This window comes from Amblyomma americanum, chromosome 9, assembly GCF_052857255.1.
Source record: "Amblyomma americanum isolate KBUSLIRL-KWMA chromosome 9, ASM5285725v1, whole genome shotgun sequence".
Classification (NCBI taxonomy): Eukaryota; Metazoa; Arthropoda; class Arachnida; order Ixodida; family Ixodidae; genus Amblyomma; species Amblyomma americanum.
The window spans coordinates 128,342,784-128,359,068 of record NC_135505.1 but is presented as its reverse complement, the minus strand read 5'-3'; the positions used below and the strand labels follow the sequence as shown (position 1 = coordinate 128,359,068).

Genomic DNA, 16,285 nt, shown 5'->3' with positions numbered 1-16,285 from the left:
CTAAATACTGTAGTTTTTCACGATCTAAATACAGAAGTAATCAGCTGCTTTCGTTTCTTTTTTTTTCAGCTCAAAGAGCAGCTTTCTGAAAGAGATGTGAGTAAATGCCCAATTTATGGCACAGAGGAGTCCGTGCATTTCCAGCTTGTGTCCTACTAGTTGTGCCTGTTTATTACACAGCTTTCCATTGCTTCTCTAACAACGAATACTCGGGCATATCAAGAGGACATGAGAAAGGTAAAACTATTTCTCCCATCAAACTTTGTACACTCTGTGCTGAGCGCTACAACCGGCCCCGCCTTCACATTAGCCTATTTATTGCAGCTCCCGAGCGCAATTACTAATCATCTTCCCTGAGGCCACTGGTTTATAGATTGAAGAATACCATTCACCCTTGGTTCCTCAACAACAAGCTGTTGAAATCTACCCCATCACTGAAAATATTCACTGCCATTCCCTTAAAGTTGATCGACCAGTGCTGGTCTGCTATGAATATGCAAATCTTCAAGCGCTGAGCTGCAAAATAAGCTGCACTGGAGCGAACTTTACTCTCCCATAGTGCATTTGGTTCAGGCGCTCTGAATACCGATGTTATCAGCTGCTTTGATTTATTTTCTTTTTTTTTCAGCTCAAAGAAGAACTTTCTCGGAGAGATGTGAGTCATTACCTTAACTATCATGATGATGCACCAGTTCAATGACTACGCCTGCCCAGCCATTCTAACCATTCGGTTTTTTTTCTCAGTTCAGCGTTGCTTCTCTGAAGCTCTCTGCACAGATGGATCAAGAGGACTTAAAAAAAGTGAGGCTTTCTACTGTCATCCCACTTTGAACCTTAGACATAGATATCTAGTAACGGGTTCACCTTCATGCGAACCTTAGACACATAGCGTTAGTAAGGGCTCGCCTTCATGATTGGCTATTTATGCCAGCTCCCGAGGGCAATTACTCATTATAGTTTGCAAAGCCTATTTCATTCCAAACATTTAAATCAAAGCTTCATTGAACATCAGCCTTGCTCAGAATATGACCCTGCTGAAAATAACCCCTGCCATACCTTAGAATGTGAACCCGCGCCTGCATGTGCGCTACCAACCTGTAAGCTTCCATCCAGTGACGATTATAAGTTTTTGTTCATTGGAATGTGCACTACCGTATTCACTCACATATAGGCAGACCTGTTTTTTATGAAATCGCACACTCCAAGCTCGGAGATGGACCAATGCGTGATTCGTGGCGAAAGCCGGGCTGCTACAAACGCAGAAGGAAAATGGAAAAGGCAAACCAAACGATGCTATTTTGAAATTTCCTGAGTGGTGCACGCTTCTGAACCTTCACAGACCGTAATACTTACTCCTACATTTATTGAAAAAAAAACTGAAACTGGCTTTTGAGGAAAATAAGTGGAGCAGTATCTGTCTCACATATCGGTGGACATCTGAACCGCGCCGTAAGGGAAGGGGCAAAGGAGAGATTAAGAAAGAAAGAAAGAAAGAAAGAAAGAAAGAAAGAAAGAAAGAAAGAAAGAAAGAAAGAAAGAAAGAAAGAAAGAAAGGAAGAAAGAAAGAAAGAAAGAAAGAAAGAGGGGAAGGAAGGAAGGAAGGAAGGAAGGAAGGAAGGAAGGAAGGAAGGAAGGAAGGAAGTAAGTAAGTAAGTAAGTAAGTAAGTAAGTAAGTAAGTAAGTAAGTAAGTAAGTAAGTAAGTAAGTAAGTAAGTAAAGTAAAGTAAAGTAGAGTAAAGTAGAGTAAAGTAAAGTAGAGTAGAGTAGAGTAGAGTAGAGTAGAGTAGAGTAGAGTAGAGTAGAGTAGAGTAGAGTAGAGTAGAGTAGAGTAGAGTAGAGTAGAGTAGAGTAGAGTAGAGTAGAGTAGAGTAGAGTAGAGTAGAGTAGAGTAGAGTAGAGTAGAGTAAGGAAGGAAGGAAGGAAGGAAGGAAGGAAGGAAGGAAGGAAGGAAGGAAGGAAGGAAGGAAGGAAGGAAGGAAGGAAGGAAGGAAGGAAGGAAGGAAGGAAGGGGTGCCGTAGTGGAGATCCCCGGAATAATTTCACCACTTGGGGATTTTCAACGGGTACTGACATCGCACATCACATAAGTTTCGCCTTGCGTTTCGCCTCCATCGAAACGCGGCCGTCGTGGTCGGGTTCGAGCCCGGGTACAAGTTTGAGTTTCTGTTTCAAGGCAGCAGCGCTGAAGATTTGTAGATATGGCCGCTACGAAAAAAGTACATAGTCCACCCGTGTCATCATTGTCGATCATGCGCTTGTGCCAAAAGCTCAACCGCCCGATGAGTCAAGCCAGTTGCTAATGGGACACCTTTGAAGAACCGCACTGTGTGCAATATGTACGCCGGTTCCTTTAGCTTTCGCTCGACAATTTGAAAGAGAAATTGTCGGAATTTCGAGCTCCGGTTTCGCGCAGCCTTCTTAGCGGTTCTGGGGCCTTTTTTGTCGAAATCCGCCGAAAAGAAGACGGAAATGTTTTTCAGGCATGGAATGAAACTTCTCCCAGTTCTTCCAGCCGCGCGGTGAATCATGCCTTGTAAAAGCAGGCCCAAGGTCTTGGTAGCATTAAGCGAGCACGCGAAGGCGTCCAAACCTTCAACGGCAGGATACGAGCTCACTGAAGCCGGTCGGTGCGCCAGGTGCTGGGACTTTAGAGGAAACACATTTTCAGGAGCGGTGACAACATCAAGCTTTGTTTGCATCAGGGGAGGATCCTTTCCATCGAAGTACGATATTCGTGACATTAGGGACGTTGAGAGAGCCTGCGCAACTTCACTGAAACAAGTGATGAAATTGACATCTCGCGCCATATCTCAACGTTCCTCGTAATGAATCTTCCAGCTTGGCGCAGTGAGTCAGATGTAATGAGTTTACCACTACGCGGTTGCATCTCTGAAATGCCGTCCGCTGTGCAGCCGGTTCACCTGTATGCTGGCGGTTCGGAACTTGTTTAGGTGGAGCTGTTCGCCTTTAAACATTTATTTTTTTACCTCGGGACTCTGGAGAGCTCAACCTATAACACCTATAGACCATCAAAGAAAAAATACGATAATTCCCCTCCATTTCTTTCTTTTTGACGCTACGAATGTGGATGTGATCAGCTGCTTCCATCTATTTTATTTTTCAGCTCAGAGAGGATCTTCATGAAAGAGATGTGAGTCATTCCTTATTGATGATGCAGCTCTGCCATTTCAGTTCTAGGAACTGTGTTCTATCGCTAACTACTCATTTTCTAGGATTGCATTGCTTCTCTGAGGGCGACTGTTAAGTCCAACCAAGAAGACGTTAAGAAGGTGAGGGTTTCTACCTTCAACCTACTTTTTCATTAGACAACATTCGTCTCACAACTGCCTTGTTATGCCTGGCCTTGAACGCAGTCACCAAATAATTTCGCAAAGTACTTAAATATCTTTGTCCTCGCAAGTGTCGCTAGTGTTTCATCCTTGGTCTAGTTTTCTTAGCACTATCCTCGAGGAATTTGCAATAATTGCTGTGTTTGCTAATATTGTTGTCAAAGCTCCACCCCCTGTCATGCAACATCACGCCGTTTTGAACTTTAAGCCCTATCAAAAAATTGTCGCTGCCATACACTAAAAGAAGAACCAACATCTGCATGCTAGCGACGAGTTTCAATTTTGAAGTTTGAAGTTTATTTTCATTTCCGCAACTCGAGCGCCGAATTTACGACCGCTGACCGTAATAAAATGCGTTAGTTTTCCTACGCATAAATTGTTTCGGACTTTTTAATGCCTATGTTACCAGTCTACTTAATTACTTCTGTTGTTTTTTTCAGCTCAAGGAAGAGCTTTCGCAGAGAGATGTGAGTCACTGGCAAAAAGGCGATGCACGTGCACGAGTTTCATTACCGCGCCTGTGTTCATAGCTTGAATCATTCTTTTGCAGGATAGCATTTCTTCTCTGAGGGCGTGCTTTCAGAGAGGTCAAGATGAGGTAAAAATAGTATTTCTACTTTCGTCCTATTTTGTACACTAAGCAGTCAGACCTAGTCACAGAGTCTCCTTGATAAAAAGCCTATTTATTCCAGCTCCCGAGCTCAGTTAGCTCCCGAGCTCAGTTAGTAAATCGGTCATGAGCCCACCTTTTTCGAACACGCTCTGTCATTTCACAACAGGCGGCTTAGCATAAGCCATCACTGCCACTATTTAGTGTCATAACTTAGAATCAGAAACGCCATTTGCATACACCTCACGAACCAGTAAACTTTCACACAACTAAGGGTGGAAGATTCGCCGTATTTCAATGCGCTCTGTAGTCAGATACAACTCAAGAATGAAGCGGCGTGTTCTCCTCAAAGGTGGTCCGGCAGCCAATGCCATAAATTGTAATGAAATCACGGGTAACTTTTTTCACCTGATACATAACAACAAAAGCGATTATAATTGGAAAGGGAATAACAGCGCATTAGGTAGATCAAACACGACGTCGATATAATCAGCTGACGCTACCGGTTGAAGAGCCTCCTTTGAAACGTATGTTCCGGGTCTGTTCTTTAGTTTTACTCCACAATAGTTTCCGTGAATGCAATGCATTAGACGGTCCAAATGTCCATGCGATCACCATTTTTCATTTATTTTTATTTCCAGCTTAGACAGGAACTTTCTTCGAGAGATGTGAGTGATTTCCTAATTGATGGCACAGATCCGCAAGTTCAGTTACAGTGCCTGGTTTCCTAACTCCAACCGTTCATTTTCCAGAACAGCGCTGCTTCTCTGACGGCGAATAGCCTACAAAATGAGGAGGTGGTGAGCAAAGTAAGGTCTACTGTGTTCCTATTTTTATAGCGAGAATAGAGGCCTAATTATAGGGTTATGATAAAAACGGCATAATTAAGCCAGCTTCCGGAAGCAAAAACTAATTATGTTTTTTGTGCATAATTTCTTCCCATATTGGAGCCAGAGCTGACCGGTCCTCATTCAACGCCAGGTCTTTTTAGCCTAAGTCATCACTGAAGTTGTTCACTCTCATACCCAGAAACATGAACTGACATGTGCATGTGTGCTTCGAACGTGTAACTCAAGCGCTGAAGGCCGGAGGATTGGCCGTATTGGAATATGTATTATCTGCTGTGCATGGATATGTTTGAGACAGTTAGAATGTCCATGCTGTGAAAAGATTTCTTTTCTTGTTTTTTCAGCTCAAAGAGGAACTTTCTGAAAGAGATGTGAGTTGCCTGTTAATATGTGACGCATACACACTCTTTAATTTACCGTAATTGCGTTCCTAACTCAGGCCATTCATTTCCTAGGCTTGGATGGCTTCTCTGACGACGAATGTTCACATAAATGAAGAGGATACGAAGAAAGTGAGTCTTTGTTCTCCCCTGCTTTGTGTGTAGCAAACAAGGGGGGGGGGGGGGGGGGGGTAAACGACTTATTGCCGTCGAAGGAATCGCTAGTTAATCGGACCAACCTGCCCTCCGCTGTGTACTCCGCAAGCCTGTAGGGGGCGTAGCGACGAACATTTCCACCGGGCTGGCTGATTGCACCACAGACGGTATAGGTCCACGCCTCATTAGGCGCAGAATAGTGACATTAAGCTCACATGGCAGGTTGGACGGCTGCAGAAAACCAGTTTCACGCCCTGTTTAACAACAACAACCTGATTACATAAGCAAGGCTCTTTAGCGAAACGACTGCGGAACTGCAAAATACAGAGATAAAAACAAAAGTCTGCGGTATGGCGATACTAACAAACAGGTAATACCATCTTACCGACCTATAAAAGTGGTCATGGAGGCAAATCCCTAGTGACATGGTTCCTTTCAAGTCACCTGTTTACGGCAGCTTCCGGGGCAGTTTACTGATTAATATGCCCTGAACCAATTTCTTTCAAGATGTTGGAGTCAAAAATTCATCCTTTGTTCTTAAACGACATGTAGTTTTAAGGCCAAAGCCTCTGTAGGCTCATGACTCGCCAGAAGGGATGTTCGCAGGAAAGTTAATTGGAAAAAAACAAGGTTAAATAGCTCACACAAGGCAGCCAGCAGCGCGTGCGCCTACCCCCAAAATCACAAAACGAATCACTGTGCTGAACCCAGACACCGAATTTCACAATCATGGATTACAACAGGTGGTGTGCTGACGCACATGTCGGAGTTTTGGGGAATATGATATGCCTCAGATAATTCCCTTGCTAGCTGATTGGAATACCTATTTTGTTGAACAGAGGTACACTTGCATTTTTGTCCAACGGGCTAGAATTGTTAAGTCGCAGAAAAGTGTCCCACTATAGCTGTCAATCAAATTGATGACGTCATCGAGATAAGGAGCCAAAGCAACTACGACGGTCTGAAACAATGTGAAAGCAGCTGGGCGCAGCCGCGATCAATCGAGATAAGTCTGGTGCGTCGCAAAGAAAATGATAAAGCCATGTGGCTGATGAGCGTGTGACGTCATTGAGTGGCGCCACCATCGTTCCGAGAGGAACGCTCCCCAGGCAATCTTGCCAGACGCCTCCTGAACGCCGATCTGGAAGGGTGTCGCCTAAACGCTCTTTGTAGTATTTAATCAACATCTTCACCACACATCACCGACACAAGCATCAACAACGCGCTAAAGGCCTTCGCTTCACCGAACTTTAGGTCAACAATGTGCCTCCCTGAAATTTTTTAGCCTGTTCCCTCGCTGACAATGTTCATGCCGTAATCGAAAACATGAGCTGTCAGGTAGCATGTAGGCGACGAACGCATAATCTTTCACGTGCAGAGTTTTGGAATTTTCGGCCCTCGGTAATTCATTATCGCGAATGCCTTTGTTTTTGAGACCTGAACATGAATTTTACCCGCTGCTTTCATTTATTCTATTTTCGTTCTTTTTTTCAGCTGATTATGGAACTTTCACAGAGAAATGTGAGTTACTGCCCACTTCTTAATGCAGATTCACCAGTTCGTTTGAAGCAGCCCTGTTCCTAACTATATAATTGGTTTTCCAGGCCAACATTGAATTTCTGACCTCGACACTACAGACACTTCAGGACAGTGTGAGAAACGTGAGACGAGTATTCGTTTAATATTTCTGTATGCGTACCTGCACAACATCTTCGTCGCTGTAACGGCCCCAATCTAATAGCCCTAACAAACCTCGCACAACCAGTGAGCAGTTAGATTTGTTCTGAACTAAGCTGAGTCATAATTAATCACTGCAGTCTCATTTGTAGCACAGTGCACTGTCCCTAGCTACTCTCTGCAAAGTGTTACATGCTTTATCGCCGTCACGTCAAAAGTCAAACTATCACGCTCTTTTTAACTTCAGGACTTAACTGAAATGTGGCACGACTAGATATTTACAAAAGAAATCTAAGCACGCCATATACTAAAAAGATATCTTTTCGGCGCATGACTGTAGGGTTTTCATGACCTAAATTATGAATAGCGGGGCATGATTCTTTATTCTTTCATTGCTTTTAATCTTATCATGTGTTTCAGAATAACATGTAAGCTAAAACACGCACGAGATCGTGAAGGGTACAAGTCTTCCCAAAGACCTACAGGACTTCAGCCTCTTTTTCCAGGAGTGTCACTCGCTCTGTTTAGTCATTCCCTTATGCCTTGCTTTGACAGTTAAAATGACTCCAGTTGTACTTTGTTTTACCTTATTTTCCCCCTGTCATATTGCGACGTAATTTTAAAACGCTGCTTATTAAATCAAACTGTTTACATAGTCTGATTTCTCTCTATAATATACTTTTGGCATTTCCCAGCGCTCAAAAGATAACATTATCACGAAACCTTTAGTTCTGCTCTAGGGTTTAAAATTAACCGTAGGAGTTTTCATCCTTGACTGTGATTATGACAATGGAGCTACCGTTGACAGACCAGTGGAGAGTTAGCGCGCTCAAATCATGCACGCTGTCCAAATATGCCAATTGAAGTCACCTTCTAAATGTGGTCATACGACCAAACTTTACTACCGAAGCGCTAATCCAACTTTTTCCAGTGCTGTCATCACACCAGTAACTACACAGAATGCGGATCATTAATAGAAAACTTCCTTTGAAAAGGCACGCGTGGTCAATAAACAAAAACAACCAGCTACTCTTTTCAGCATACACGGTACTCATTCATGTCTAGTGGCACGATTGCGCATTCCCTGCAACCGCATATACACGTTGCGCATTAACGCATCTTCATCGGTTCGCTTCATTTAGGTCTAGTTAAAATGTATAGCAACCACTATTATAATATGAGCAATACTTCATTTGCATTTCCGTTTCGATAAGTTGTCACTGCTTCTTGCAGGCCCACCTGCAATGGGAGAAACGCATAGAAACTGTAGAACGAGCGAGCTCTGCCCTGCAGGTAAGACTCCAAGGGCCACTATGCGCAGTTTTTACAAATCGAGACAGGTTTTTATTTTCTTATTTCTTTTTGCTGCAGACATCGTTGAACTCCCTACAGCAAACTCTGTATGCGAACAAACAAGAAGCCCACGCAGAAATTCACACGGTAAGTGCTCGCGGAAGCTGTACTAATTTGCTTTTGTTCATGCCAAAAGTCCCCTATGATGGATATGTCGTAGTTGTAGGGGTTTAACGCCCTCGAGAAACGAATAGACTATCAGATTGACCGTAAAGTGGAGGGATCCAAGTTAATAATAGTAATAATAATAATAATAATAAGTTTGGGGGGAAAAGAAAAAGAGCAGTATCTGTCTCATATGTCGGAGGACACCTGAACCGCGCCGTTAGGAAAGGAATAAGGGAGGGAGTGAAAGAAGAAAGGAAGAAGGAGGTGCCGTAGTGGAGGGCTCCGGAATAATTTCGACCACCTGGGGATCTTTAACGTGCACTGACATCTCACAGCAAACGGGCGCCTTAGCGTTTTTCATCCATAAAAACGCAGCCACCGCGGTCGGGTTCGGACCCGGGAACTCCGGATCAGTAGTCGAGCGCCCATACCACTGAGCCACCGCGGCGGGTAGGGATCAAGCCTCGCCTTGGTTTCAGGGCCATGTTCACCGGAGTCAGCCCGAAACGAGAGCTTGATGCATATCATGCTTAGAAGACCTGTGAGCACTGACATGGGAGCGCATATTAAAGCAACCCAAGCAAAAGAAGCCCCTTACATAGCAGCGCTATACCTGCTTCAACAAAGCAAGAAGTCTGAATGCGCCATTGTGAAGGTCGACTGGTAGGCGCTTGTCTACTCACAATAAGGAACTTCATCTACAAAACATGTAATACATGTAGAGATAGCTCCCTATTAGCAGCATACACACTTTCGGCATTCCATCCATAATTTATCGTAAATATAATAGTAAGCATGCTTTCTAGCGTGAGAGAACTACTTCACTAGCAAACCGAAGCACTCCAAGCATATGTGAAACCTAAACCTTTGACAGAGCGCTAGCGGCGGAGGCCTTGCGCAGAGCTGCTCCTTCACGGCACAGAACCTGCACCCCCACCCCCCCCCCCCCCACATCATCTTACTTTCACAGCGCGGCTGCCGATAGCGACTGATGATAAGACCTTACATGTGGTTGCCTTTGAGGTGGTGTTGCCTCAAGCAAGTGCGTTCTTATGTCCTACTCGGTTTAACTACGTTAAAACCCTGGCATTTTTCGTTGCCATAAATAACTTCCCTCTGCCTTATAAATCTCTCAAGATTTTTTTAACTTGAATTGGGTAGTAGCAACAGTAATTTGTTCTTGCTTCCATATTCATTTTTGCCGTACCCGTCAGAACTTCCTGTACAGCACAGAGCAACGCCTCTGGAACTTTACATCAACTCGCCTCATCAGTCAGTATGCAGAATGCCACATGAAAGAAGAGCCACTGTAAATCAGTAGTTTAGACTTCTTGCCATTGCACAATTTTTCTTCTTTTTCAGAGCGCTGGGGGGGGGGGGGGGGGGGGGCTGAGGGGGTGGGAGGTGGTTTCACTTTTTGCTGCTTGAGACGCAAAATGCCTTTTGGGATTAATATGACTGCGATGAATCGCTAGCACTGGGGAGTTAGCAAATTTTCTGATCGCAATAATGGAGTATTCGGATTCGGGCAGGTTTACAAATGTGTCTATAAGATCGAGCAAGTACCGGTGTCTTAACGCCCTCTCTGCTGCTGTTGGTGGATTTCATAAAATAAAATTATTTCGTAAACTTGTCCGCACTTCCTGGGCCAAAATTTCAAAACATGTTTGCAATTTAAGCCCTCAGAGTAAAATATAATTAATGTACTTACGTGGCCATAATATATGCCTCCGTTAACGCCTTTTTCATGACGATATAAAGATGAAGTTTTAAGATGCCAATTAGATGTGCATATATTTTACTGGCAGGATGTAGAGCGATAAATTTCCACAATATATAGGACAACATTTTGTAACCGCTAGCAGATTGAGCCATTGAAATCAGTGACGTTAAGGTGATAGGCTCTCTTGACGAAAGTAGAATTTAATCTGCATCTCAACTTAGATATTTTGTTGGGTAATTACATATGTATTACTTCAAATGGACGATTAAGACCCGGTTTTAAACAGAAAATAATATATAATACTTACCAATGATGGTAGCACGTATTAGAGCGCTACAAAATAGACGCGCAGGAAATCAATTATACGGGATTTGTTCATATTTCGCGCGCATTTCCAAATTCAAGTTGACAATTTTGTCCAGGATGCGTATTGCCAAATTCTAAAGCCGCACTCGGGCCCTTGACTGGATGTAAACAATCTGTCATTAGTTTCAGCCATCTGCGTCGTCCCAATTGTTAACCTTGGCTCAAGTTTGTGAAAATACCTTCGTAAAGACAATCCAAAATGAACAGGGCGTTTCAGAAGCCCCGCAAAGGTTGCCATAGATTCTATATTCTACAAGGAGCTGTAGTTTATGTCAGGACGGCGCGAAAGGAACAAGGACGAGAGAGGCACAAACACACAACAGGACAGGCGCCCCTCTAGTCCTTGTTCCTTTCGCGCCGTCCTGACATCATTTACAGCTATGAACCAACTAGCCCAAACCAAAGTTATTCTTCTACAAGAAGATTTGGTATCAGGAATGCTATTTTCCTTCTGTTCTCTCCATAGCTGAGACCTGTGCAGATAATACACACATATATAATCGGCTAGTCGGAGTTAAATTTTCTTGACCATCGTCGATCCATCAATGCCGTAAGCTATAGAAACCCAGTAATAATAATAATTGGTTTTGGGGGGAAGGGAAATGGCGCAGTATCTGTCTCATATATCGTTGGACACCTGAACCGCGCCGTAAGGGAAGGGAGAAAGGAGGGAGTGAAAGAAGGAAGGAAGAAAGAGGTGCCATAGTGGAGGGCTCCGGAATAATTTCGACCACCTGGGAATCTTTAACGTGCACTGACATCGCACATCCCACGGGCGCCCTAGCTTTTTGCCTCCATAAAAACGCAGCCGCCGCGGTCGGGTTCGAACCCGGGAACCCCGGATCAGTAGTCGAGCGCCCTAACCACTGAGACACCTCCATTAACAATAGCGCTTCCTGCCATTTCCTTACCGCACATGCTATTTGCCTTCCCTTTGATTTTGAAGTGTACTATTCTCCTTATTCTCACCATCAGTTTCGAAGAAAGAAATAGTTTTTTTTCTAACTCTCCGGCCTCCTTCTATTACGCAGGTTCACGAAGCACTCAAGAAAACGAGCGACCATTTTTCGGCTGTGTTCAATCAATTACAGGTACGTGTGTTCTCCAAGCACTCTCACTTTTCTGGAAAACCCTCCTGTGTGTTTATTTTCCTGCTTGATACTTCTCGCTCATTCCTTCGGAGCAGGCCACTATATTTGATGCCAGTTGCCAGCTGGTTCAGGGCCCCATATCAATAAGCTTCGTTAGTCGGTGTCAAATATTATCGAGCCAAAAGATAAGGCGATTGAAAAACTCAGTTGTGATTTTCATCTATAATATGGTCATTTTTGTCTACGTGTGCATGCCACAAAACGAACTTAAAGTAGCTTTCTTAATGGTAGAACGAAGGCACTCCTCACACAGCAATACTAAAAGGATATAAGCAAATTGCGCTGAAACAGCACGCCTGTCTCTGCGTCCCGTTTTCATTTTGTGTACCGGAATTTTCTGACAATTCCAAGTGTTATCAGCACAATTATCTGAAGCTTTAATTTCATCGCAGTCACGCTGGCGCTCCATCATGTTTTCTTCCAGCACTAGAAATTTCGCCCACCGCGCCATAATTTTTCCACTAACCAAATCTTTCCTACTGTCCACGTGCCTTGATTACTGTTTTAGATTACTTGACTTTTCAACACCAGTACTTGCGTCGCCGAATAACAAGCAAGCCAATAATTTATAGATATGCAAAACAAAGGGTGAACTCATTTTTGGGTACCGGTTTACCGAAATCATCTAGCAGTCCTAAAAACTGAGGGCACCCTTCATACTGAGACCAGTGAAGATTCCTTAGGTTATAAAGATTCCGGCTAACCCCGAGCCAGCTGTCGTCCCGCTTTCTGAGCAGACGGGATGCAGGCGCAGCGTAGCACGTCTTCAATAATCAGTACTGCCGCAAGTAAATCGTCAGTTATCAGCGTTACGAGCTCCCCTGTTTCCTTTAGTATTGCTTAAAACTAAGCGTTAAAGCATCATATCGCACCGGAAGAGTATAGTTCTTTCAGCTTCAATGCTCATTTCATATAGTACTAGTTTTTATTTGCGAAATCTGTTCGTTACAGATAAACAGCCAACAATCGCGATGCAGCATGGAACAATGGGCCGGCCAACTGCATCAGGTACTGTATTATATTCCGGGCTGTTCGCTTGATTCACTTAGGTGCTCATTATCGCAGCTTGAGATACGCGAGTTTACATACTGCTGTTTGTCGAATAACTGTTTCTGGCGGTTTGCGCGGACCTCAATTTTTGTAGCGATAGTTGCATTACGGTAGCATTTCGAGCCTTCAGCGTGGCGGCGCAGCCACCCTGTGGCTGCGTGGCTGCGCCGCCACGCTGTCGCGTGGTTGGTCACGTGGTGCGGAGCAGCTGCCGGCGGCGCGGCGCCGTGGCTGATCACGTGGTTGGTCGCATGACCAGCCACGTGGTGAGGAGCAGCTGCTGCTGCTGGCAGCACGGCGCGCCGCCGAAACCGAGCTGCAGCAGCTGTGCGCATGCGCCGTGTCAAGGGAGACAAAGATCAAGAAGGAACGCCCAGCGAAACGTAGCGGTAAAAGACTGACTTTGCAATCCAACTGAGCAAGTTCCACCCGGCAAGCTGTAGCTATGGCGTCACTCCAAGTTTAACCAGAGCTAAACCACGGCCAATTTTTCGACCCCCTTGTTGCCTCGTGCTGCGTCAGTATAAATGCCTTAGTAGCGAATTCACAAGTGGAATGACGCCGCCAGATGTTTCCTTCGTGCAAGAGCGATGCAGTTAAATAGTAATATCTCCTAAACGTAAAGTTAAGCCATGCGCAGCGTATGGAGAGACGGTTAATCATTAAGGAGATGCACTGTCGGTGCAGTGGCCGGTTCGTTCCTGCCGTTCTAACGCAGCATCCGCATAAGTGTAAGAGGAGCGGGAAAAGGGTTCAGTGAAATAAAGTTGTTGCGGCAACCAAGGTACAACCAAGCCAAGGCCCCTTTAAAGGCCACTTTTACTCTTTAATGACCGGGATTTCGAAACTTCGCATTTAACTTGTGAACTTCTACAATTTCGTCACTAATGCCGCTTTAGCTCCAAAAATGTAAATACCATTTTCTTCGTTGTCAAGAGTCATCTGCTTTGTCTTTGTCATCTTCTTCTCTACAAAAGCACTAATAATAAACAAGGTAAAAAAGTCTAATGAAGTTCGTAACTTTGATAATTGTTGATTGCCTATAATCAATAAAACGGCGTAAATATATATTATTTACGATGTCATGATTGATTATTAGTTTCTATTTTCAACAAGCATCGCTTCGTAATGAGCAGAAGGGCCCTTTAAAAAAAACTTTGGTAATGAAAATCTCTCTGAACACATGATATAACGTTCTGAGGCATGGTAGATACTGCATTAGGAAAATACTTTGTTATTACTCGGACATAAAAGCTGTATCTGCGCATGTAACCTAAAGTTTATCTATATATGAAAGCTGAAGCTCGAGTAGAACGCAGGATTCGCTTTCTTATTCACTTCTAGACCAGCTCTCGGTGGTTCGGTACATAACTACCACTCGCTGTGGCACCGTAAATAGGTAAAAATCTGTAGCCTGACAGTTTCGAGGGCAGTGGGTTTGACTTCGATGTTATTATTCAAGCATTAGGCACGTGTTGTATCTTGACTTCATCAAAACAGAAGTACATCATCTTCTATCATTTTTTTGCAATCCGGCCTTGCAGCCTAAATCTGAAGCTTCCCTTAGAATCATTACCAGCTACAGTGAGAGCATCATAACTCTACACACAGAATTTCAACCACGTATACATCATAAAATCTTGCCTGTAGAAGTTAGCCTACTGGACTTTGAATTTTCGAAAGGAGGCTCCACATATCAAAACCACGGTCCTGTAGCGGAAAGCAGAACTTTAGGGCATTTTTTTCTCGGGCACGTATTGCGCGCAATTTTTGTGCTTTCATACCAGTTATGAAAAGCGGCCAGACAGCAGTTGGCACACTGCAGCTGGAAAGAACATGCTTTCAAACTGCAGAAAGTTTCTTAACTCCTAAAAACATCAAGGTTCTATCTAGCAATTCTCTATTGCGGTCAATTGGGTGATGTTTTTTTGTTTTATTTTTCAGCTTAGAACAGAGTATAGTGCGCTACAAGCTTCCTATCAGAATCTAATGGCCTGGCTTCGTCCACATCAGCACGGACAGCACCACTGCCATCACACTGCCTCGGGACACCAGTAGACCGCTCACGAGCTCTACACATCGACAACGGAAGATTTTTTTATAGGGATTAAAACACCGACAGGCCCACCGAATCATCTTGATTTGGCGTTGTAGCTGCGGCCTTGTTGTCGTCAGTTAATGGTTCCGAATGAAAGAAACGACACATTCACAATCACAAAACCGCAGTCCCCGGAGGCACCGATGGCGTCTAATGTAATATTTGTCTTGGAAGTTATTTTCTGCCACCTACCCATCTCCAGCGCTAAAAGCCCATTTTCAAGCAAGCCAAAAGGAAATAAAATAAAACCAAGACGTCCTCACAGACTCTCTCGTTTCTTTATCTGATGTTTCATTTCTCTTGAATTTTCATCTGTATTTTGTATACAACTTTTCGAAACAGCAGTTGGTAACAATGGCTCATAGTCCGCGGCGTCGTGTATTAACTCCACTGACCATAATAGTTAAACAAAACAGCTTTTAACTGTTTAAGTTTAAGAAAAAATGAAGAGGCGTGATATTTTTTCGGCTCATAATTTCATATCGTGGTTAGCTTCTTTATTAGGTGCAAACAAAAGATGTAACCGGATTTTTTTTCGCAGAGGAATTCGGTCTTGGATGTGGGCGCCGATTAGCTGCGGAGTTTAGTTGTATCTGTCTGTAGTAAGGCGACTTTTTTGTCATTCTACGGATGCCAACGGCACAACCGACAAGGAGAACTGTATCCATCTGAATGATGCATTAGTAACCACTGTAGCCCGACCTTCGTGTCGAGATACTGTATGGTCTTATGTGCACTGTCAACCAGTTCACAACTAAACGTAATACTGAAATATGCCTTCGTGGGAGCGCACTAATAAAGAAATAAATGGGACGCCAAAAAAGATTCATGTCGCACAGCCCATTGTTTCGTAGCCCAGTAAGCTCCTTCATAAGCCCACCCCCCCCCCCCCCTTCCCCGTGAGGGTGATCTCCAGCTCGGATTTTAAGACCACATGCTGTGAAACTTCTGTAACCGCCAAGTTCCTGTCCTCAGACCAAGCGCCTATATGGAAGAGGATTTTATAAAAAACGACCTTAACGTAATTGCGAGACTAGAAACAACGGGAGATAGACGTGGCTTTTGTGATGCTTGGGGCTGGTGAACAAGAGTGCCTAAGTACCCCCTCCGTCACCCCTTACAAAAATTTATTTAGACAGTTTATAGACTGTTCACAGACTTCTGTCTATAAATTCTATAGGCTCTCTATAGACAGACCCTAAAGAATAGTCTATAGGCAATACAAATCATCTAAACACTCTATAGACAATCTACAGATTTATGGCCATACACTTTTAGTAGAGATTTCTCTATAGGCAGTCTATAGACTATGAATATACAAAAATATATATCTATAGGAAGGCAATAGAGCCAATCAGAAGTCTTTAGACTGTCTATAGAGCATTTTTATAAGGGACGCTAACGGCGCAGAAAGC

General features: G+C 43.8%; 1 protein-coding gene across 1 annotated transcript in view; it reads left to right on the top strand.

Moving 5' to 3' along the window:
* Nucleotides 1-15,136, top strand: part of LOC144104305 (uncharacterized) — a 42,494-nt gene extending 27,358 nt beyond the window's left edge. The window contains exons 10-28 of the mRNA XM_077637215.1: nt 70-96; nt 181-237; nt 629-655; nt 745-801; nt 3,125-3,151; nt 3,234-3,290; nt 3,791-3,817; nt 3,901-3,948; nt 4,602-4,628; nt 4,713-4,769; nt 5,153-5,179; nt 5,264-5,320; nt 6,839-6,865; nt 6,949-7,005; nt 8,255-8,314; nt 8,393-8,461; nt 11,603-11,662; nt 12,674-12,730; nt 14,717-15,136. Coding sequence (XP_077493341.1) covers nt 70-96; nt 181-237; nt 629-655; nt 745-801; nt 3,125-3,151; nt 3,234-3,290; nt 3,791-3,817; nt 3,901-3,948; nt 4,602-4,628; nt 4,713-4,769; nt 5,153-5,179; nt 5,264-5,320; nt 6,839-6,865; nt 6,949-7,005; nt 8,255-8,314; nt 8,393-8,461; nt 11,603-11,662; nt 12,674-12,730; nt 14,717-14,830 — 939 coding nt within the window. The 3' untranslated portion in view covers nt 14,831-15,136. The remainder of the gene's footprint in view (nt 1-69; nt 97-180; nt 238-628; nt 656-744; nt 802-3,124; nt 3,152-3,233; nt 3,291-3,790; nt 3,818-3,900; nt 3,949-4,601; nt 4,629-4,712; nt 4,770-5,152; nt 5,180-5,263; nt 5,321-6,838; nt 6,866-6,948; nt 7,006-8,254; nt 8,315-8,392; nt 8,462-11,602; nt 11,663-12,673; nt 12,731-14,716) is intronic.
* The last annotated feature ends 1,149 nt before the right edge of the window (nt 15,137-16,285 follow it).